Source organism: Mesoplodon bidens, assembly GCF_964165515.1.
Source record: "Mesoplodon bidens genome assembly, chromosome: 8".
Taxonomy (NCBI): domain Eukaryota; kingdom Metazoa; phylum Chordata; class Mammalia; order Artiodactyla; family Ziphiidae; genus Mesoplodon; species Mesoplodon bidens.
In genome coordinates this window covers 55,141,522-55,165,451 of record NC_138165.1, presented here as the reverse complement: position 1 = coordinate 55,165,451, position 23,930 = coordinate 55,141,522, and the positions used below count along the sequence as shown (strand labels likewise).

Below are 23,930 nucleotides of genomic sequence, written 5' to 3'. Positions count from 1 at the left end.
TAAACATTCAGTAAATGTCATCTATTAATATTATATGATTATTAGAGAATTGTTAACTCAAGAGAAAGAAGTAGGATTGAGAAAAGACATGGGTAAAGTGAATCCAAAAATTATCCAATCAAGGATCAAGGCAGAGGTTCAAATGGAAAATGAGTTAAGTTGATATCGAAACAGACCAAATAAAAGAAAGATAAAAGCCAGTGAATGGGGATAATTCAGAAGCAAAGTATATAAAGAATAAGCAATCCTTTATAGTTTTTGGCCTGGCACGCTCTGCTAGTCTGTAGCTGAGCCCATGAATGGATGAAGACAAGCTGGTTAAGTCTAAATTAGAATCCTAATAGTGATACTCAAATTTTGCAGAATACTGAATATACATAAAAACAGAATGAAAGTGTCTACTATATACCTGGAAGAGAACAATTGGTCCTGAATCATCTTCCTTGATAAGGGATACACCCAGAAAATAATCTTATCTGTCTCAATCATCTTTGTGCACTTTGTCCTGAGGAAAATAGCTGAGCATCACTACTGTTAGGAATCCCATCATTTTTGCTGATTTTAGGTATCTGTGTTCCTACCACAGTACTCCCCAAGAAAAACTTGGGAGAAATAATTAGTTGCCATAAATGTACTTTATGTGAATCCCTGGAGAACAAATTTTGCTTACAAAACACTTAATTCCAAAGTTTTCTTCAAAATCTAGTATTTTGTAACTTTCAGGCAAAAATACTAGCTAATAAATATCAAGTATCTTTATAAAGAAGAATGAATTCAATTCAAAATATAATCCCTAGCATTTTCCCCAATGTTCCTTTTGTCAATATAGTTTATTGAGCACCTTATAATCAGTATTCCTCATTCTCTCACAATATTGCTTAGACATGATTCTCAGGATTAAAGGTAGGCCTCCCTAGGTGGCCATATCAGAATCATGTTTTGGGCCTTTTCAAATGACATGGCCTTGGGACAACTCATCTTGTCCACCCCCTTCCAAGATTCGTATACCTCTCTCCCATGTAGACACTGTCTTCGTGAGCCACTGTTACTAATGTTAGTTCACCTGATTGTTTTGGCTGTCTGAAATGAAAAACAAAAGTTGAGACCCCTGGGGCAGTGCGGTGTAGCGACGGCTAAGAAGTCTGGCCCAAATTCAGTCTCGATTTTTCCCCTCAGCATAAGGGGACTAATAATGCCTCCCTATCGCATGTAGTCTTTTAGCATATTTAATAAGTTGTAGATATGATTATTTGTGCTAGACTTGGGAAATTCTTTGAAGGGACCTGTATTTGCCTTTGTTAATATACAAGAAAGAACATAGGATTTAAATGTCCTATCTCTGCCTTCTTTTTAGCCATTCAGTATTGCCTACCACATCTTAGTTCTGTAGCTAAAATTGTGTCTATTATAAAATGGGAAGAGTATCTCTCCTGCATACTCCACAGAGATGTGGTGGGTATCCAGTGAGATGAGATATGCAATAAAAATTTTAATATTGTAATAAGATATTTACTAAAATATTATGTACATTTTAAATTCAAGTCGGTTTGACCTGTAATGACTCTCCTCATAGTAATACTTTGAAAAATAAAAGTTTTATTTTTTTCCAAAAAATAATGTTTTCTTCAGGCAAATTCAGAGAAAAGTTTCTAGAGATAATGAAGGAGGAAAACCTAAAGAGATAATCTCTGGAATAGTGGCTAGTGACAGGTATTCAGGCATACTCCCATCAGTTCATTATTTTTGGTTATATGGTACAACAGAGATTTTAAGTAATTACATATGCAAAGAATATTCAAACTTCATTATCAACTCACAAATTATCATGGTGAATGCAGAGCCCATTGGAAGCTGTTCTGTGACATGTTGATAAAATACATGGCTTACAAGCAATGATAGAGGAGCCCAGCCCAGCTCACACCTCTGTCTCACTCCCATAACTGCATTACTTCCACACATTTAATCACTTCTTTCTAAAGTGACTGGAATTGCATGGTTTAAATCCGACTTCATTACAACTATTTATTCTAATTAAGATGTTTCCATTGCATTAATTTTGTATAGTTCAAAATGAATGTCTGTTCTCCATTTTAGTGAACTAACAAAATCAATCTCTATTTTTCTAGATTTGCAAAGAATCGTTTATAAATCACATGAAATCTAAGTTCTGAATTATTTTCTACAAATATGCTAATGTAGAGTTGCTTGACCAATCTGAGATGTACTATTAAAGTTGTTTAAAAATACATATTAAAGAAAGGATTACGACTATTATTAGGGCATATTAAATGTAGAAAAAAAGTTGCTTAAGTAACCTTGGAAAATAATTTTACCTGATGACCTAGTGAATATTCTACCTATTTGACTGCCAGTATTCCATCTTCTAGGGACAAATACATTTGGATTAGTTAAGGTAATCACTGACATGGCAGAAACCAGAGTCTTTTGATCAAATGATTTTCAACTGCTGGCTGAGCCCATGTCTGAAATACTCAAATCACATAGAAACATTCCTTATGCTACTACCAATAGTTATTTACTGTTTATTATGAATTATCATTTCTCCATGGAATCCTTGAAATAGATAGTGTCCACTGTTTTCACTAGGCATTTTTGGTCCACTGTCACAATAAATGACCTTATAAATTGTTTTATTTATGTTAAGAAAATTTTCAAAATGTTGGATTCTATTTGTTAAACATTTACTTCTGTTCACTTCATATTCCATTTTTCTTACAATCTTTGCCACTGTTTTTATTCAATCTAATCATAATTATCAAACATTACATGGTACTCTTTTCTTACATTTAATAAGGATCAATAACCAGTCCCTGAAACTGTACATCACAAACATCAATAAAATATGATTATTGAATTCAAATCACCAAACACTCAACATCTGAAAACTAAATTTATTCTATCACAGCACTCTTTTTTTTCTTCTTAACTTGATTGTACATTTCCTTCATTTCTCTACCAAGTTTTATATTAGTAGCATTTGTAAGAATAAGTTTTTTCTGTAAATCATAAAATAAATGAATACATCTTGAAATTCTCATGCATACCGTTTCCCCAGGCAAGCACAAATAAATTTTTATAATCTCATGTGGGAGGGGTAGCGAGCAGAATAGTGAGGGGGCGGATGTATGTGCATGTGACAATGTGATATACAGAAAGAGAAAGACAGTTAATAGTTTGTGAATTTCTGACATGAGAAATCAAGTGAATCATAAATTACAAATTACTCTTTAGGAAGAAGATATATAAAGACTCTGAGTTACTAGGAAAAAAGTCAACAAACACAGGTAGTTGTTACCAATTAGCATAAAACTAATAGTTTTCAAGGTATTTTAACAAACACTACAGTTGATGAGCTTATAATTATCAAATCTGTTTCTTGTTTTTTGTTGTGGTTGTTGTTTTTTAATCCCACCTTCACTATCACATTGTGAACTATCATTCAGTGAAAAATCACAGTTCTCATCTAGGTGATACTGCAATAAGCATTAAAGAAAGAATTAAAATTAACCCTTCAATGTACTGCTTACATAAACAGTGCAATTCTATGTGTATATGTGTGTATATGGAAAACACGTAGGGAATACACTTATTTAAGTGCATTCATATTTGCATATATAGCTTTGCAAAAGCCATTAGCTATGCTAGAAAATCTAAGAATCCTGTCTACTGGTCTGCAAATGAAATCCTTAAAGGGTGGCATATAATATAAATCAAAACTCACTGTGAAAGGATTGAAGAATACTGATTGTCCATTCATCTGTTAATTTTCCTGTTTTTGTTATCTGGATACATTTGAGCTGATTTGAAGATTCTCTCGATTCAATCCAACAAATCGTATCTTCATTGTAAATAAAATCCAGAGTATGAATTTCATTTCCATTGACTGAGCTCAGGGTTGCCATTTTACTTCCATTAAGATAGAAAATCTCAATTGTTTCAGAATTTGCAATTAACAGCAAAGGCGGCCTATCTGTAGGTTCTGGAATAAAACAGAAAGAGGAAAGTGAGTTCAGTAAAAGAATCACTTTTTTAGAAATAACTTGGCATTCCTTATTAAAAGTTATTCCTATATTTTTAATGCATCTTTACAATTTTAAAAATTGCTTGCCAAAAGTATTTTTTAGTAACCTGTATATGCTTCAGTAACTATATCACTTCATTTCTTTAAGGACAACATAGTCCACTGAGCATTTGTATTCTTGATTTCCTTAGTCATAATGTGTTGTCTAAATATGAGGACAATGTTATTTGCTTTCACTGTTGGTAAATAAAGGAAATGCTGTGAGTTGTTTTTCTAGCAATGATGATGGATCTGGATTGACCTCTCCATACAGTGTTATAGACTTCCCTTGTGAGCAAGGGCACGCTTTTTTGAAGTGGATGTATGAGGTCAGAAATAGATTCTCTGGAGTGGAACATGCAAAGCTCACAGCCTCATACAAAGAGCACCTGTGACCTCAGGCTCACTGACACCCTGACTGAACCCTGGAGCCAAACAATCACACATTTCCTTAGTGACTAGATATTGGTCACTGAACCAGTTCCTTTCACATTTCTTCTCTACAGTCAGGAAAATAAGATTCTCGAGGTAAAAGAAACTTGTTCACTACCACTTTTTGGAACAATGCAACTTTGCTTGTGCTAGGATTGGTGAGTTTTTGGTAAATACATACTAATTGACCGGAATCACAATACCTTTAACATATAAAATTAACGGTAAAAGTCCATGTAAAATTAGCGTTGAAAGGGTTTAGCTCTATAATCATATTCAGAGTAGCTTTTGTGCTAATTAGGGAATAGGGGAAATTTGGAAACCTCCAACTTCTCCTTTTTGCTGCCTTACATCTGTCGTGTCAACAAATCTCTTTGACTCTGACGTCAAACACATCAGTGACTCCTACTACCATCCTGCCCCAAGCTGCCATCACATCTCAACCAGATCATTACAACTGCCTTCCAACTGGTTTCTCTGTCTCCATCTATGCCCTCCTCTTCCTGAGTCTATGGTAACACAATAGCCAGTCATATCCTTAAAATGTTAAGGCAGATCAAGCAAGTCTTCTGCCCAGTTCCTCAAAGGGTTCTCATTTCAATCAGAGGGAGAGTCAAAGCCTTTAAAATGGATTATAAAGCCCTACCTGATGTGTATTCTCATTACTCTTTGACCTCGTTTCCTTCATTTCCTTACTACCCCCACCCTTGTTTATCTTGCTCCACACATACTGGTCTTCATATTGTTCTGTGAACAAGCCAAGTAAGCTGCCATCTCAGAGGCTCTTCCTTCTTCCTAGAATAATCATCATATTTCAGAATGGCCGACTTGACATGCTGACCTTCTTTTGGGTGTTATTTGGATGTCACCGGTCTGGTGAGGACTTTTCTTACCACTTTATCTTGTAAAAAACTACAAGCCCCTACACTCTCGGTACACCTTCCCGAGTTTATTTTTCACTTATCACTACCATACATTGTATATATCTTATTTATTTCTCTGGTGTATTTTTTCTACTTCTGCTGATGTTATCTCTAGCATTTATAAAAAGTCTGGAACCTATTAGTCATTCACTACAAATTTTCTGAATAAGTCCAAAGGACACATGGAACTCTTACACAGTAGAGTTTGTTAGAAACATTCTGTGAAACATTACAAAGTAATTACAAAGTAATTTGGATTTCTTAACCTATGGATGGAATCCAGAGAAATACTGTCTCTTCAGAAAATTTCATAAACATTATCAGATCATTCAAGACACTGATATTGAGCACTTTAATGGTAGGAGAAAAGCAAATGTACATACTATGGCTAATATAATTAAACATCTAACAATTTGAACACATTATTTAATGGTCTTCATCATTTCTTGGGGAAGTAGGAATATCAGGCTCCTTGTGTATATTTCAAATAGAAGAGTTCTCCAATGAAGATGATTTGGGGTCTTCCCTCACAGGCCTAAAATGTCAACTCTGAAATACATCCCAAGGCCTTCCATGAGTATTTGAATTTTTATTCCTAAGAAATTACTTCAATCAAGCCATAGGATTCTTCTCTGCTTTCAGAAAGGCATTACATGTTTTTATTATCTTAAAACAATAAAACAAACAAAAGTAAACAACAATACAACTTCAGTGAGATTATAAACTAAATAGCCCAACAGTTTCTTCCCAGTGGAGAAGTGAACTTGTCCCTGGACTGCTTGGTATAAACCAAAAAAAAGTAAGTCTCAAAAATACTAATATTATTTCCATAATAAAGAGTTTTCTTTTTCTGATTTCTTTAGAATCAGTAAAATTGTGAACTGTCTCTGCTTATGTAACCTTGTCAAGTGACTACATCTGAGCTTGGTTAGCCAGCTGGCTCCTCTCTCAATCTCATAAAGCCATCTTGAATCATGTAATACTTGCCCTTGCCATTCCTTAATGTGGAAGTCTAAACTTGGCCTCTTTTCAACAGTACTAGCTCTGTTTGTTTTCCAGTTGACCTTGGCACTCCTGAAGCCTGTTGGATCATGGATGGATTTCTCAGGTTAGGAAGGGGTCTTAGACAGCTGTGTTATCAGGTTAACAAAGATATACTGACACTAATGTCAGTGCTTATGGTCTTCATTTGACAGCCAAAATGACCTTTACTGAAATCACCTCTCATTCAAAAATGAACCACTACTGGCAAGCTTATAAGAAGTCCAGATGTAGACAACAATTTCTAAACTGCCTACCAGTCCATAAATTTAAGTATGTCATAAACATTCTTTGAAGAGAGGCTGGAATATGAAGGAACATTGAGTTTCTCTTGAGAAACTGAGATAAAAATAAATTAATGGTCAACACAGGCAATGCTTACTGGACACAACTAATCAACCTATTTGATTTTTGTAGCTGCTTTTTGAGTGAGTTAGTTGCTTACCTTAATGCAAAACGTATCAACCACTGATTTTAAAGCTTCAGGTCAACAGAAAGCCAATAAAGAGAAAGTCAGGTGCTTCATAAATTGACATGGTTTGATATAATTTTAAAATTCAAATGACATACTGGAGGAAGGATACTTCTAGTGTTAGTTGTGATGTGCTTTACTGAAGTAATACTCATGTGCCTCTGTTAATTATTATCTATGGTTTCCCACACAAGACAAATAAAACATAAGGCCTGATATGGTAGTGGAAGAAGCTACTGAAACACAAGAACCCACAAAAATCATCTAGGGCTAGGTATATAAATCTTTTTTTTTTTCCTACTTCATGATGAAAGGGGGCATAGGCCTGACAAAGGTTATCCGTCTCTACCTGCACTACACTGATCTCTAGTGGGCATTATTACTACATGCTTCCACATGCCAAGTGAAGATCATCATTAGCTTGGGTAATGATGATAAGAGACTGATAAGAATAAATGTGATGCTCATATCAGATGCCACACTTAGAGTCAGTGAACAGTTTCCTTGAAGGAACAGTTAGAAAACACATCAGATGACTTCAGTCAAAGGGTTTCCTACATCAACACTTAATGAGAAGTAATAAATATTAACCTTACACATAGAAGAGATTGGAACACAAGAAAGCCCTCAGTCAATACTCTGGCGTAGAGAATCAAGACTTAAGTTGAATAAACCTCTACGATAGACTGTCAACTGATTCATGTTGGGGGAGGAAAACTGTCCTCATCCTCTTCACTCCCACCCATATATCAACAGCATAAAAAAGAGTATTTTCTCTCCCAAACAGTTATAGAGATGTGTATAATAAGAATGTGATTTTTTTCCTATCATGTTATATTAACCAGTGTCATCATTTTAAAAACTGATTGGAAAACTGAGAATTAAAAAGAGAAGTTTGGGGCTTCCCTGGTGGTGCAGTGGTTGAGAGTCTGCCTGCCGATGCAGGGGACGCGGGTTCGTGCCCTGGTCTGGGAAGATCCCACATGCCGCAGAGAGGCTGGGCCTGTGAGCCATGGCTGCTGAGCCTGGCAGCAGGAGAGGCCACAGCAGTGAGAGGCCTGTGTACCACAAAAAAAAAAAAAAAAAAAGAGAAGCTTGGAAACATGAAATACCTCATTTGACTAGATTCATAAAAAATATCTCTTTAAATTCCAAGCCACTATAACCATGTCCTTGCAAACATATCCTTCTCCTCTCATAGCCAAGAATATACTAAAAATGTTTTTATATACTTATAATAATATGATTTTGACATATAGTTGATGTTAAATAAATGTTTTCAGAGTGAATAAAACTAATTTTTACAGCTTCATTTAAACTCCCTATTCTTCCATTCAATTCTAAGAATATTAATTCAGCTAGTTGCATTTTAAGTAATTGGAATTGTGGATTCAGATAATTAAAAATAAATATAAGCCTAATAAATATTTATGTACATAATAAATGTATCTATATCACATATACACATAGAAAAATATGTATTATCTAGTTATACTGTGTCTGATTTCCCCTAATTAATCCTGTAATTGTGAGCAATTATCTCCAGTGAATGAAGTTAGGTATGTGCACCTCAATATCTGTTATTTCAAAGATGTGAAAAAAAAAAAAGAATGAGGTTCAACTGTTTAAAAGGTTAAATGATAACTTCCATGTAAAGTATATAAAATGAAGAGCCAGACTAAAGCACGGGAAAAGGGAAAACTGTTATCTGTACAGCCCAAAGGATTGGTTTTCAACCAATACAAACTTAAAATAACTTAAAGAAGAATTTAAACAATTTTATTTTTAGTTTATCATATACAAATGTATAAAGTCTTTAATAATAAGGAAAATATGATGAAGTTAGAAATGAGAAGAATGAGAAGAATAATAACAACTTGCAGCAAAAAATTATGCAAACCCTCATGGGAAGTGAAGTGTAACTATATGCAATAAAAATTAAGAGCAATCTGTATAAAGAGACTAAATTTAAAAAAAAGAAAACTTCTAAAATTATGCAATGAACAAAAAAAGTTGAATATGAAATACTAGGAGGAAATTATCTAGTTTAAAAAAGAGAAAAAAAAGCATTATTCAAATAATATAATCAATTATAGACCAAAGTCAACTAAACCAAACTGAAAATGTGGGTAAAGTTAACCATATAAGTGAAAAAAAGACACAGGGCTGAAATATTTTCATTTCCCAAAAATATATGGCCAAATTTGTTTCTCCACTTTCCTCAACTATTTTGTCAATGGAAAAATCTCTTTACTGAACTGAATGATATTTAGAATAAGTACATGCTGTGCCAATATCAGAGGAAACTATTTTATCAGATTTTACAAAAGAAAAAGTAAAATATGAATTGAATGTGGAAACATTAAAATGCATTAAAAACAGTTTTCACCTAAGCAAGAAAATGTAATTACTACAACTATACTGTAATTTATCTTAGCACTACCTTTTATTGTCACAATGCATTTATACTAAATTCAACTGATTGGATAAAAATGCTTTATTGTATTTTTTATTTTATTTTTTAGAATTTATAGCTCTAAGGTATTCAACTAGTATCTGAAGGGGATCAGCAGGACAGTCTGTCTTCAAGAAAGATATAACTAACAGAAAAATTTATATATATATATATATATATATATATATATATATATATATATATATACATCTCTAAATATATATAAAAGTCTATATTTTTTAAGTCAGGTTTGGTACCTTTCATAAAACATGTATAGTAACATTGAGTTCCAAAGAATGTTTAGATATAACTTTCTGTGATTGAATGTTTGAGTCCCCTAAATTCATATGTTGAAATCCTAACCCCCAAAGATGACAGTACTGAGAGGTGACAGTTGGGAGGTTCTTAGTTCCCAAAGTTGGAACCCTTATGAATAAGTCCCTTATAAAAGAGGCTCTAGAGGGATCCCTAGCACCTTCTGCCATGTGAAAATACAAATGTCTGCACCCCAGAAGACAGCCCTTACCAGACCATGCTGGCATTCTGATCTCAGACTTCCAGCCTCTAGAGAAATAAATTTCTGTTATCTATAAGTTACCCAGTCTGTGGTATTTTGTTACAGCAGCACAAATGTACAAAAACATATCTGTTTAATAGAGTTAAAAGTTCCTTAATGATGATGACATTTGATTTCAGGTTTGCCTTGATGGAAGAACAGGAATTGGACATGCAGAGGTTAAAAAAGAAAAAGTTGAAGAAGAAGAAGCAAAAAAGGAAGTCAGGTGAAACAAACAGCTTTGACAAAAGCACAAATGTGGGAAAGACTAAGATGTGTTGGGAAGATACTAACCTCAGTTTTTCAGTTTCTGAGGGTACAACATGCATTAGTGGTGAAAGTACTTCATCATAATAATGACAATAGTAAACTTTTTGAGCATGTTTTAGGAGCTAGCTTCATCTTTATCATTTTATTGTATACTCACAACATCTCTAAGAATTAGGTGCTAATATTATCCATATCTTATAGGTAAGAAACCTAAGTTATTTAGAGTTTAAGTAACTTGCTTACGATCACAAAGCTACTAGGTAAAAAGAACTAGATTCAAACTCACATAGAGCTTGCAGTAGCTGAGAAAATAGGTTGAGAAAACACTGCACAGGTCATTTAATATCAAGATGATAAAATTATTATTATTATTATTATTATTATTTATTTTTTTTTTTTTTGCGGTAGGCGGGCCTTTCACTGTTGTGGCCTCTCCCCTTGCGGAGCACAGGCTCCGGACGCGCAGGCTCAGCGCCATGGCCCACGGGCCCAGCTGCTCTGCGGCATGTGGGATCCTCCCAGACCGGGGCACGAACCCGTGTCCCCTGCATCGGCAGGAGGACTCTTAACCACTGCGCCACCAGGGAAGCCTGATAAAATTATTTTTAACTTGGGGTGCAATGGAAAGTCAGTATAAATTTTAGAAAGAGTATAATGAGCAAAAATATCTTGAAGATCAACTGGGAAATGATACATAGAATAGGATATGTGTGAGTAGAATATAGTAAGATAGGTATATTTCCCTTTTAATTTCTGAAATTGTTGTTGCTTTTACTTTTAAAGTGGTATAATATAATTCAAATCAGATGGGAAGGTAGTATGTAAAAGTCTTGTTTATACACTGCCTTGGTGGTAGTATTCTGGAGTGAGTTTGGAAAGGAGTTAGGTAAAAAGGAAAAGGTATTTCTGTTCTCCTTTAGATTGATGCAATACAGAAAGAAAGAATAACCATGTGTGCCGACATTTCTATTGGAAGCAGAGGCCAGTGGAGAAATGTAAGCCCCAGAGAATCCACAGAGGTTCAGGAACACATTAAATTTCACACATATAAATCGAGAAAGGTATTTATCTTTTTAATTATAAAGAAGGTAACACAAGGTTATTAGTAAAAAAAACAAAACTTATATAGACACAGGTATTGAATATCTGGATTACTGAACAGGGAAATGCTATTTTAATTTCTCAGAAAATAGGCAGAAGAACCTAAAATGGGTGGTGTTGTGTTCCTACATAGAGATGGGGTGATGTAATAAAGTCGAAGTTTTAAACTGTAGTGACTGTTTTATGTAGATAATAAGGGGCATGGGGTCAAAAATTCTGTGGAAATTTGAGATTTGGGTGATAGGGAGGAACAGGAAAAAAAGCAGAGTCAGTTTAATGAGAAGATGATGAGTTTAGTGCTGGCATATTAGGTCAGTGTTGTCTTTTGTAATCTTGTCTTGGGCATTGTGAAAACTCACTCAGGTAAACTACCAATCAACCTGAATTACAGACTTTAAAACAATGTAATCTTTTTGTTATTTGGATGTTAATAGTGAAATACCGCTACCTTCACTATGATGTTTGAGAAGCAATGAAATATGTTGTTTCACAGGAATTAGGAACATTTTCTGAAAAACAATTAAAGCCAATAACATCGTGCCACACACACACACTAAAAGAGGTTCTCATTTTGCAAATCAGCAGCTCTCACAATTTTCCTGTTTCTTAAAGAGTCGGTCCACCAGATCAAGGAAGTATGATATTTCCCCTACTAACTGGAAGGTCTTACTTGGCACATGGTAAGTGGTCAATAAATGAATGACACATGAAGGGCTGTTTGAATATGGATTTACCAATGTTTTTAAAGATGTTTTACTGATTTTTTTTATTAGTCTCTGCTTTACAACAAAGTGAAACAGTCATACATATACATCTGTCCCCACATCCCCTCCCTCCTGCGTCTCCCTCCCTCCCACTTTACTGATTTTTTAAGTTTAAGAATGATAGTGTATTTCAATAAGTAAAATGACAAAAATAATGCATTGTGATCTTTAATCAGGAACATGAAATAAATTTAATTATACTGAATTTAATTAAGTATAAATTTAATTAAATTGAAGGGTTATTTTGGTAAATCTCAAAATCTCAGAGTATGATTCATTCAAATTTTAGGTTACTGAATTAATATTAAAATTAGCAGATAGTCCAGGGATGGTCAATTCACATTAGTTACTGAGAGGTGGCCTATGGCTACTTTTGAATCTCTTAATCACCTTTCTAATTGTGGCAAACAGAAAATTCTTTAGCTATAGAAGCACATTTTTCCCAATTCAGACATGTCCCTTTAATTTATAAATTGGTAATGACTGAATTTAATAAATAATAGATATAGGCTCATTTAAAAATTGCTTTACACTTATACTAGGTACCTAGAATAGTCAAATTCACAGAGTCAGAAAGTACACTGGTAGATGCCACGGGTTGGGGGGTGTGGGGGTGCGGAGGGGGAATGGGGAGTTAGTGTATAATGGGGACAGAGTTTCAGTTTAGAAAGGTGAAAAATTGGGGCAATGGATGATGGTGAGAGTTGCACAACAATATGAATGTACTTAGTGCCACTGAACTGTACAGTTAAATATGGTTAAAATACTATGTTTTATATTATGTGACTTTTACTACAATAAAAAAAAACATTAAAAAATTACTTTAAAAATATTTCCAGTTTGAAAGCATGGGTCCTTTAAAAAGCCACTTTTGTATCCTAGAAAGAAAATACTGTCTCAGTGGTTGCATATTTATTTATACATTTAACAAAGATTTATTGAGCATGACTAGCTTCTGCCACGCATTCCTCTAGATACTAGAGATATGGCAGTTAACGAAACTAATAAAATTTTTTGTTTTTGTAGAGCTTACATTTTAGTGGAGGAAAAAGTCAATAAGCAGGTAAACCAATACTACTTAATATTTTTTTGGCAGAGTTAAATTCTATGAAGAAAAGTAAAGCATTGGTAGGAACGTGGATGCAGGCTGTTCTTTAGAGAAAATAGTACAATTCAGAACATATTTAAAAGTTTGAAACAAAGGGTTTGAGAGAAAGAATGGAGTCAAGGGAGACTCCAGTATTTTGGCTTGGACAGTTGGGTGAATGGGGTCACATTAACCAAGATGGCCATCACTGGAGAAAGCATTATTAGGGGAGAGAATCAAGAGCTTGGGACACATCGAGTGATATTTCCATTAAATTTCCATATGCAGATGGTAAGTTGGATCTCAATATTCAACTGAATCTGGTGTTCAACAACGCGCACAGGGCTGGTGGTAAAAACTGGCAAGTCTCAGTCTCTTGATGTTTAATAAAACCATGGAAGAGGATGTGTTTTTAAAGTCATGATACAGGATGAGAGCACTTAGGAAATCAATAAAAGAAGAGAAGATGTCCAAAGGACTGAACACTGAGTCATGCTGAAAATACTGACAAAATGAGGATTATGCAGCAAAATAAACTGAGGGGAAAAAAATGTCCAGTAAGGTAAGAGGAGAACTCCAAGAATACACTCTTTAAAAGGGAAAGTATTCAAGGAGGAGACAGGATCAGTCATGTGCTAAGGACTGATAATTGAGTAATTAAGCAACTAGAGGTCACTGGTAACCTTGACAACAGAGGTTTAAGTAAGTGATAAGAAGGTAAGACCCACTGAAGGCGGAGGAGAAAATAGAGAAAGAGACAACACACTGAGTTTTTCTATAACGGGAAAAGAAAAATGGAGTGGTAGCTGGAGAGAAATACAGTTTTAAAGGAGGTTGTTTTGCAGCCTCTTTACTACATCCTTGTATACTGATGGAAATGATCCAGGAGAAAAGAATATCTTGATGATTCAAAGAATCAAGAAGACAACTGTCTGAGTCTACCTCTTGTACAGGTGAGAGAAGGTGATACTGATGCACAGAGGCTGGGATTGGCCTTAGATAGGAACAAAGTCAGTTTGTTCTTCAATTCAAATAAGAGAAGGATGAAGTGATTAGCTCTAGATTCAGATAGATTGGTAGATGTAGTTCAAGATGAGAAAGTTATCTTTTGACTGCTTCTATTTTCTCAGGGGAATATGAAACAAGACCATCATCTTAGAATAAGGAGGAAGGAGGTAGACATCTGAAAATTCATTATCTAGAGGTGGAAAAGGGAAAGGTCATTTAATCTATTTCACTGTTTTCTGACAGGGCTGCCAACGGATGTTAATAGATAACCTATATTTAAGATCACAATATTCTACTTTGCTATTAAAAAAAACAGACTAGTTCTAAATACTCAATGGTGATTATATACTAAACTTGTAGCTACTTTACTAGATATATATCCCTTGTAATTTGATGGTATGTTGTTCTAAACCTCTAAAGTCTGTTAAGATATAATTTGTCTAATAACTTGGCAAGTATTATTTTTCATGGAAAGCAAAGATGGAGGCTGTGTGAGTCCTAGTGCAAAGAAGAAATGCTCACACACATTTAAAACTGCATTCAATACAATGGATTTTTTCTTCTCAGGACTAAAATGACATTAAGCAGCTTGACTAGGGAGAATATGCAGAATATCTGTCATCAAAGTCAAGGGGAACTATGAACTCTGGGGGAAGAGTGCTCAAGAGACATTCTCTAACTGCTGTTATTATATCGTTGACTGCAACTGATACAGGGGATGCCTTGAAAATTCTCTGAAAAAAAAATTTCTCCCTTAGAAAAAAAAAATTTTTTTCTGCCAGGTTTTAAGCTTAGGTTTTCTGAGGATTTCAATAGCACTATACTTACACTTTTCTCAAACAAAACAATAGAAAAATTATATATCCATGTGTAATCTTAAAATTAAACCACTTGTAATTTCTATGAATTTAAATGTGCCTAATTTCTTTTTGTTTTTCATTATATTTGTCCAATTTTAAGACAAAGAAAGGGAGTTAATTGTAGAACATGACATGATCTATTACATATTTTATATTGAGGATTTAAATATTAGTTCAATCAATAGCTATTCTATAAAAAAATACAATGATAGAAATTTGTACTTATGTATTGTGTCATTTGTGAAAACAAAGTTTACTGATTGTCAAATCTAGAGCCCATAAATGTTGCCACATAATTCTTAATATCCAAACAAAGACATCTGCAGCTAGATTGCAGCTAAGATGTTAAGTGGTAAAGAAAATGGAAGACATGCATTTTTTCTCTGTCTAATATTTTTTTAGACCATAGGTAAATCAAAGGTGTCATGACACATAAAACACGTGACAGGTAAGACTGTTATCAATCTTGCAAATTTGTTGCTGGAAAAAAGCTTTAAGATATCAAGAAAGGTGTTAGACTGTAAAACTGATGTCCTCCAGGAAATAAAAAATCAAAAACTTAAAAAAAAATTTTTTTAAACCAGCAAAAACAGACATAGAATATTCATGAGGAGTTTTATACCTCAATACTGGCAAACTCATTAACAGTTGTGTGGGTAGAAAAAAAAGTGTGATGCTTAATTTGGGTAATGGAAATTCCATTAGAAATCCTTGCCCTGTCCTGTCATGGAATGTGAATTCCAACTGAGTAAAGGGCCAGAGAAGATATAGGGTAGAGGTACTCTAAAAAATAGAAAAATACTTTCAATGGCCAGGCCACGTTGTCAAAGGGAGTTGTGAAGCCCTAGTATTTGTACAGAATAGAGGCTTAGGATATACTGCCTGATTGCAGGTGGTGTCGCTTATTCTCCAGCTATATTTGCACAGCAAACACACACTCGGACTGCATGTCTGTCTGAGGGGGGACTGGTTGAAGGGGAACATTTATGGAGATTATGCAGAGATCCCCAGCCAATTTTGATGCCTCTACCACAGCAAGGGCAGCTTGAACCCTAAATAACATGATGAAACTGGCAAAAACAAAACAAACAAAAAACCCCCAAAAAACAACTATTACCCTTTGAATCTCTTCCAGCCTTTTGACTTTCTTTTTTTTTTTTTTTTTGATCCTCAATATCCCAATACCCTTATTCTGCTTCCTGAATGTTTAGGAAATTGCTTACAGCATCCAACAAGCATTTACCCAGCACATACTCTGTTCCAGGCACTGAGCTACTTCTCTGTCACTTACCACTTACCATAGTGTACATCATTTCCTCTATGCATATGTGACTGAGTAAAAAATGACAAATCTGGATTTCTATGCTGGTGCTGGTCTACTAGGCTTGCTCCTAGCTCAGAGCTTCTCATACACCATCATGTCATCAAGTGTCATTCACAGTTATGCCTCAATGAAATGAAAAACTGTGCAGGAACTAGACCTTTGGACTATCTAAAAATAGTAAAAACTCTAAATAGTGAATCTTCACATTGTCAAGACATGATCACATATCATTCTGTGGGAAGCCATTCTTAGCCAGATGGTAGACTGAAACAGATCTGATCCATAGTTTCTTAAGTTATCAATGTCACTAAGACTTAATATGTTACTCTTCCTATGAACACTTAAATTTTAATATGGAGTGTTTCTTTTAAAAAGAAAAAAAAGGCAATTATACTTTAATAACTGAATTCCAAGCATCACAAGTGGCTGATTAGTATGATACTCTGAGCAGGGTCTCTTCCTTTTTTTTTTTTTTTTTTTTTTGCGGTACGCGGGCCTCTCACTGTTGTGGCCTCTCCCGCTGCGGAGCACAGGCTCCGGATGCGCAGGCTCAGTGGCCATGGCTCACGGGCCCAGCTGCTCCGCGTCTTCCCGGACCAGGGCATGAACCCGTGTCCCCTGCATCGGCAGGTGGACTCTCAACCACTGCGCCACCAGGGAAGCCCTTCCCTTTTTTTTTTTTTTCTGTTTTTTTTTTTTTTTTAATTCCCAGGCTTGTCCCTTTTTATACAAGTACCAGCCTATTCTATTCTCCCCATGAGCAGAGCCAGCCTTGACAGAAAACCATGGATGATTCCTCCAACCTTTCAAAAGGAATTTTAAACTATTTATTAGTGGATGACAATAGAGATTAGAAGTAGGAGCCATAAGAAGTTATATTTTGTTTTATTTCTCTCTCTCTTTTTCTTTCTTTCCTTCTTTCTTTCTTTAAATTGCAGCAAAGAAAGTGAGTATTATGAAAACACTTTCTAACACTGTTTGGAGGTGTGCTTCTATGGATTACACAGGGATTATAATTTATATTTCTTACAACTAAGAGTTCCATCACCTAAAAAATCTCCCCTTACCCTCACCCAAATCAGTGAACAGCAAAGCATAAGCTGTAATAGAATCTCAAAGTTATTTAATGGACTCTCTTCTCTCATTACTCTGGTTGCTCCGTGGCAAAAAGGTGTACTTTTTCTCACATGGTACCATTTAATGTGGTGACTCAACAATGATGAGCATAGAATTATTTAGTGCTCTTTATTTTGCTACTGCTTTGATTAAATCAACAGAGGCCTATAGGTTCCATAGAACTGAATGCTGGAGTAAATGCCTGTCTTAAGCAAGTGGTTGGGACACTGAAAAGTATAGTCCAAGGAGCCTGAATTTATCAGTTCATTCAAAACTGCCAACAGTTCATAAATTAAACACCCTTAGTTATTATTTTCACTCTCACAGGCTCTGCATGAGCCCACTGTCATTCCTGGGTGCCCACATTTAACACATACTTCTATAACAAAATCAGTCTAAATCAGTTAAAAGAAAGTAAGCTAAATTAAAAAACAAACAAAAAAACTTTTCATTTTCAGATTTGATGTCATTATTAGAACTCTAATTTTGAAAAATATAAAAATATACAGGATGCTTTCCTGGATACCTATAGATGCTTGACAGTTACTTTTTTTTTTTTTTTTTGCACTATGCAGGCCTCTCACTGTTGTGGCCTCTCCCGTTGCGGAGCACAGGCTCCGGACGCACGGGCTCAGCGGCCATGGCTCACGGGCCCAGCCGCTCTGCGGCATGTGGGATCTTCCCAGACCGGGGCACAAACCCGTGTCCCCTGCATCGGCAGGCGGACTCTCAACCACTGCCCCACCAAGGAAGCCCGACAGTTACTTTAAAACATTATTTTTCAAATGACAGGTCCTAACATTTAATTCAAAAATGACTAGTTTTTAACGTGTGTCCCATTCCAAAGTTATGAATAATCCATCATGACATTCACATTCTAGCATGCTTCCTACTACATAGTAATATCAAGTATGCATAAAGTTATGATCTTTTTTTACATATACTGAGAGTTCTGTAGATTTTCTTCTATTTGGAAATCACCTATTTTGATGTCACATGGATAGGACTAGATTACCTTTGACATTTTCCCAACTTTGAAACACTTGATTCTATATTTCAGTAGTCAGGGGAAAATCTTACTAAGTGTAGAAAAGAAAAGAATTTGTCTGTACTACATGAATTATCAAGAATGAAAAGGCCTCCTGCCTAACATTAATCTCTTCTCCTAACTGCCACAGGGCCTAAAATCCCTTCCCCCTACTAGAGGTATTTCTTAAAGGTGCTCTTAGGGCTTATGAATTTTACTTGGATTTGGTCATTTTACTACAAAAGAGGGATAATCAATTAACTTAAATTCATTTTCCTATTTACTATCAATTGTCACATTGAAAATAAGATCCCACAGGCAAGCTTTGGGGTGACTAGTTGGGGAGCGACCATGATATTATTATTATTATTATTATTATTATTTTGCGGTATGCGGGCCTCTCACTGTTGTGGCCTCTCCCGTTGCAGAGCACAGGCTCCAGATGCGCAGGCTCAGCAGCCATGGCTCACGGGCCCAGCTGCTCTGCGGCATGTGGGATCTTCCCGGACCGGGGCACGAACCCGTGTCCCCTGCATCAGCAGGCGGACTGTCAACCACTGCGCCACCAGGGCAGCCCCATGATATTATTTTGTGCTGAACTAGTTCATCACCTTAGAAGCAGCTTCCCAGCCAACTGACTCTGCCACCCTCTTCCTTCACATAAAAGTCTACCTTTCCTTAGGGGCTTCCCTGGTGGCGCAGTGGTTGGGAGTCCGCCTGTCGATGCAGGGGACACGGGTTCGTGCCCCGGTCCGGGAAGATCCCACATGCCGCGGACCGGCTGGGCCCGTGAGCCACGGCCGCTGAGCCTGCGCGTCCGGAGCCTGTGCTCCGCAACGGGAGAGGCCACGGCAGTGAGAGGCCCGCGTACCGCAAAAAAAAAAAAAAAAAAAAAAAAAAAAAAGTCTACCTTTCCTAGGAACTTTTATTTTCCCATCTATTATCTAGTAAGGCTTTTGCAGAACTTTCCTCTCTTGTGCAGTTCTAGCTGTCCACTGTATCCTCTGGGTCTGATAGATTTATGTTGTATTTTCTGTCTAAAGTCTAGGGATCTTTTACAAACATCTACTGTTTGGGGTCAGCCCATTCTAACCTTTCCCTAATTTCACACAATCCCAGCTTCTGGAATCCCTTGAACTCTGGCTTTACTTGGAGGGAAAGTCAGGTTCCAGAATCCAGTAGGGTAAAATTTTAAAGGAAGAAAAAAAGAGGTGCTAATCTAAGCAGCAGGTAATGGAAAAGAGGAAAGTCAAAGCCTGAAGACAAACGGGGTTTACTTTATAACTTTTTCCTAGCACCTTTCAGTCACAGCAATACCATAGTAAATAAAATTGCCACAGAAAAATTTAAAGCTGATGTATTAAATGGAATTTTAATACATTTAATCTAATGGAAGCAAAAAAATCCTCCTGTACATTTGTTACAAATATGAGAAAACTAAAGCAAAACTGATTGTTTTTCCTTTGAATTATACAAATGCATTGCTCAAATATCCATGTGACCTTTAGAACTAGTCAGTATATGTTATAGACTTGTACTCATTTACTATATTACTCATTTTCCTAAAACTACAAACCACAGGAATGTTCCCATGAAAACTGTGTATTGTTCTAAATATGTACGCCAATATTGTCATCAAGCCAACCACTAGAGGTGAAGGCATTTACGTATGTATTCCATTATCAATGCTAGAGTCATCAAATCATGTACATCCCTCTTTGACTACATTCTCTTTTTGTCAGAAACCTTTCTGTGTAGAAAGAGAGGAAGTGCTTCTTTTATAGGGTTTATTACATTACACTCTCCCTGTGTATTCACAGCAATATTGTGTGGATCAATAGAAGACACTGCAAAGAAAAAGCCTTCCACTTCTTTAGTCCATTGATATATTAAATCAGAACTCTCAGTGGTGGAAAAAAAGAGGAACAGATAACTTGACCTAATTTTTCTAGAGGATTGCCCCTGAAAAATAAATAGGGCTTCATATAAACCAAGTCAGCAATTGAAAAAAATAAACTAAGAAGTAAAAGAATTCCTTTCTTGGTAATTTTCTATACAAATATGTTTTGTAAATAATTAAACATACTATCTCAGAGAAATAGTTGAAATTATAACATGAGGTTACGATGTAAAGGGAAACAGCAGCAGCTTGCAGAGCAAATCCAATGCTTTGCTCAATTTGGTTTCAGGAAAGAGAATCCCATCCCATGCCTAATTTTCCAATTGCTAATAAAAGGGAGTAGGGGATAGTCATTAATTTATCAAAACTTCATAATTTGAAAATGCAGGAAATGAAACCAGATTTGGAGGAAGTGAGAAGATGCCAGATGGAATACCATGTAAAATATCTTCCTATATTATTCCCAAGCTAATTCAATTCACACACACATACACACACACACACATAAAAACAACAAAAAATTAGTGTTATCCTATCATTACCAGCACCTCAAGGCTATTTCATTAGCAAATCAACAATATTTATTGAGGGTGTACTAAGACTGAACACTATGTAGAAACAGTAGGCTTTATTTGCAGATAAGAGTAAAGGGAAGGCAGTTTTGAAACATGAAATTCAAATACTTAAGAGTAGAACAATCATTATAGTAATCTTAATTAGAAAGAAAAATCAATTCATTGTTTTTCCTTCCTTCCTTCATTCCTCCCTCCCTCCCTCCTTCCTTACCTCAATCTCTCCCTTCCTTCCACAAATATTCACTGAGTACCTATATGTTCCAGGCAATGGTCAGAACTGATTATATAACAGCAAACAAAACTGACAAGTTCTGTACTTTCATAATGCTTATATTATTCTGGGTAAATCTGATGATAAACAAATGCATAAATATGTTCATTTCAAATGGTAGTGCTATAAAGAAAACTAAAAAATCATGTAGTGATAGAATAGGTATGAATAATAAGTATAGCTGGGAAATAAGATTGTGATGGACAGAGTACACACCCTTAAATAGAATGGTCAGAGAAGGTCATTCTGAATGTTGACATTCTAGCCAAGACTTGAATGATAAGAATGTGACTATCATAAGGAAAAGCATTACAGGCAGATCAAACAGCAAGTGAAAAGACCTCAAGAGCAAAGTGGCTGAAGGACAAGGAAACCAGTATGGCTGGGGTGTGATAAAAGGAGAAGTAGTAGGAGATGAGATGGAAAGGTAAATGGTACTAGTCCATTAGCCCTCAGAGGCCCTGTGAGAAGTTTGGGTTTTATTCTCAACATGAGGGAAAACTATTGGGAGATTTTAAGCAAAATAACGACATGGTTTGGTTTATATTTTAGCAGATAACTTTAACTATTACATGAAATATGAATTTTAGAGGGAAAGCAGAGGCTCACAGAAACCAGTGAGAAATCTATTATACAGTCCAGGAGAGAGATGTGTAATTCAAATCAATTAATCCATTTCTTCTGAACAGGTTTTTGTTCATTAGAGACTTCCTGTAATGGGAGGAGTTTTGTAGTGATCAGTGACAACTAAAAGAACTTCTCTGGCTTTCTAAGTATGGATCATTTCCTTAAAATGAAGAAAACATCTATTTCTTCAAAGTCCATATTGCTCTACTATATACATTTCTAATGGAAAAAACTGCAAATAGGAAATAAATTCTGGAAGGACCAAAAATTAGATAACTTACCATTTTTGGCTTTGCAGGATCTGTTGTCTGGTTGCATTATGTAGCCCTCCACACAACTACAAGCATAGGATCCATACGTATTTATGCAGGTCTGGCTGCATGTACCATAAACAGCACATTCATCTTCATCTAAAAGGTAAATTAACATCATTTCTAAGCAGATTTATTGTTGGGCATTTTTTTTCTCCCTGAAGAAAACATTTTTTCCAAACTTTGGAAATAGGCTATTTAAAAAAAAAAAAAAAGCAAGAAAGAACCAACTCCAATACATCTTTTCAAAACCACACTAACTGAACATAAAATTCAGTGTCATTTAAATAGTTACAGAGATACAAGATCAAGCTTAACACCAAATCTTTTACTTTAAAAGATAATTTATTTGCATTTTTGATGCATAGGCTAAAAGTCCTTGGATATTTGTGCAAAGGTATAAAATGCACTCCAATGAATATTTGCTGAAGAGTTCTAGTGTTTACGACACTGGCTTTTTCAGGATTTTGACAAAGAATTAGTCTGGAAACACGATTTTCAATGAACAGATTAAATAAAAGTTCTGAGCTAAGCAATGTAAATCACCCTCACTAAATCAAAAGGGGGAAACTTTTAAGTACTTGTTGTAAACAGAAATTTTATCTTAATTAATTTTTATTTTAATATCTATGGCCCTCCTCCTATTTTTTCCCTACTTCCACTCGCAATGCTTTTTTCCTCCAGCACCTTGTTCAAATCTCTGTAAGCAGCAGGTTCTTAATGATTCTTAACCAACTGGGCAAAAAAAAAAAAAAAAAAAAACTCTGCCAGCTAATAATTTAGACAAATGTGTATTCAGTCTGTCCTGTGCACCAAGCATTATACTAATCCCTGAAGAACCCAAAATTTATAAAACATGATTTCAACCTCTAGGTGAAACAAGTCTAGTGATATAGAATTTCATTTCTATGCATTTCCTTATAATAGAGTCATACTCTATTTATAATAGAAACACAGAGAAGTAAATGAACCTGCTTGGACTTGAAGGGAAAATGTGAAGGCTGCATATTGAGCTGAGTTTAAAGGATGATTTAGATTTCCTCAGACTAAATAAAAATGGATCAGATGGAAAGAGGTGTTCCAGTTAAACAAAACAGCACGTGAAAAGCCATTGGGATGACACAGTAGAGATTTCAATGAAGTATAAGGAGTCAGGTGGAGTAAGGGTGTATAAGAGGAAATGGTAAGAGATGATATTGGGAAAATCATTTTGGGTGAGATAATGAAGTTATTTGTATGCTAAACTAAAGTGCTGTACATTATACATAGGCACTGGGAAAGCATTCATTAGATGAGCTTTATGATCAACTTTGTATTTTAAAACTAAACAAAGTCATGAAAAATGGATTGGTGAATATAGAGAAGAGAACCTGGAAAATTAGCTATGTGCTAATTTCACACAAGAAATTGTATTTTGAAGTCATAATATTTTGAACAATGACAGTAGCAGTGGGAATGGAGAAGAGGGAATGGACTCAAATGTTTAAGAAATAGAAAGATAACATGAAGTTTGACTGGATGTGATAGAAGTGAATGGTGGTCTAATTTTATAAGAAGTGTAGATTACAGTGGAGGTATCGTGGGAGGAAAAAATGAGTTTGATTTGGATGTGTTAAATTTGAGGTATTGTAGAGCATCCTTGAGTAAACATTTAATAAGTAGTTGGAAATATCGAACCAATAATATAAGGTGAGATCGGTCTTGGAGTATTTGAGAGTCAATAGTATAT

The 23,930-nt window shown here is 35.4% G+C and overlaps 1 protein-coding gene across 1 annotated transcript in view; it reads right to left on the bottom strand.

Annotated features, from left to right (window-relative positions):
- The window catches only part of LRP1B (LDL receptor related protein 1B), a gene marked incomplete at its 3' end in the record, with an annotated part of 2,330,707 nt that overhangs the window by 963,273 nt on the left and 1,343,504 nt on the right, over positions 1–23,930 (bottom strand). Inside the window, exons 26-27 of the mRNA XM_081243013.1 lie at positions 22,172–22,300; positions 3,743–4,000 (exon numbers count right to left, since the gene is read on the bottom strand). Of these exons, the coding sequence (XP_081099139.1) occupies positions 3,743–4,000; positions 22,172–22,300 (387 nt within the window). The remainder of the gene's footprint in view (positions 1–3,742; positions 4,001–22,171; positions 22,301–23,930) is intronic.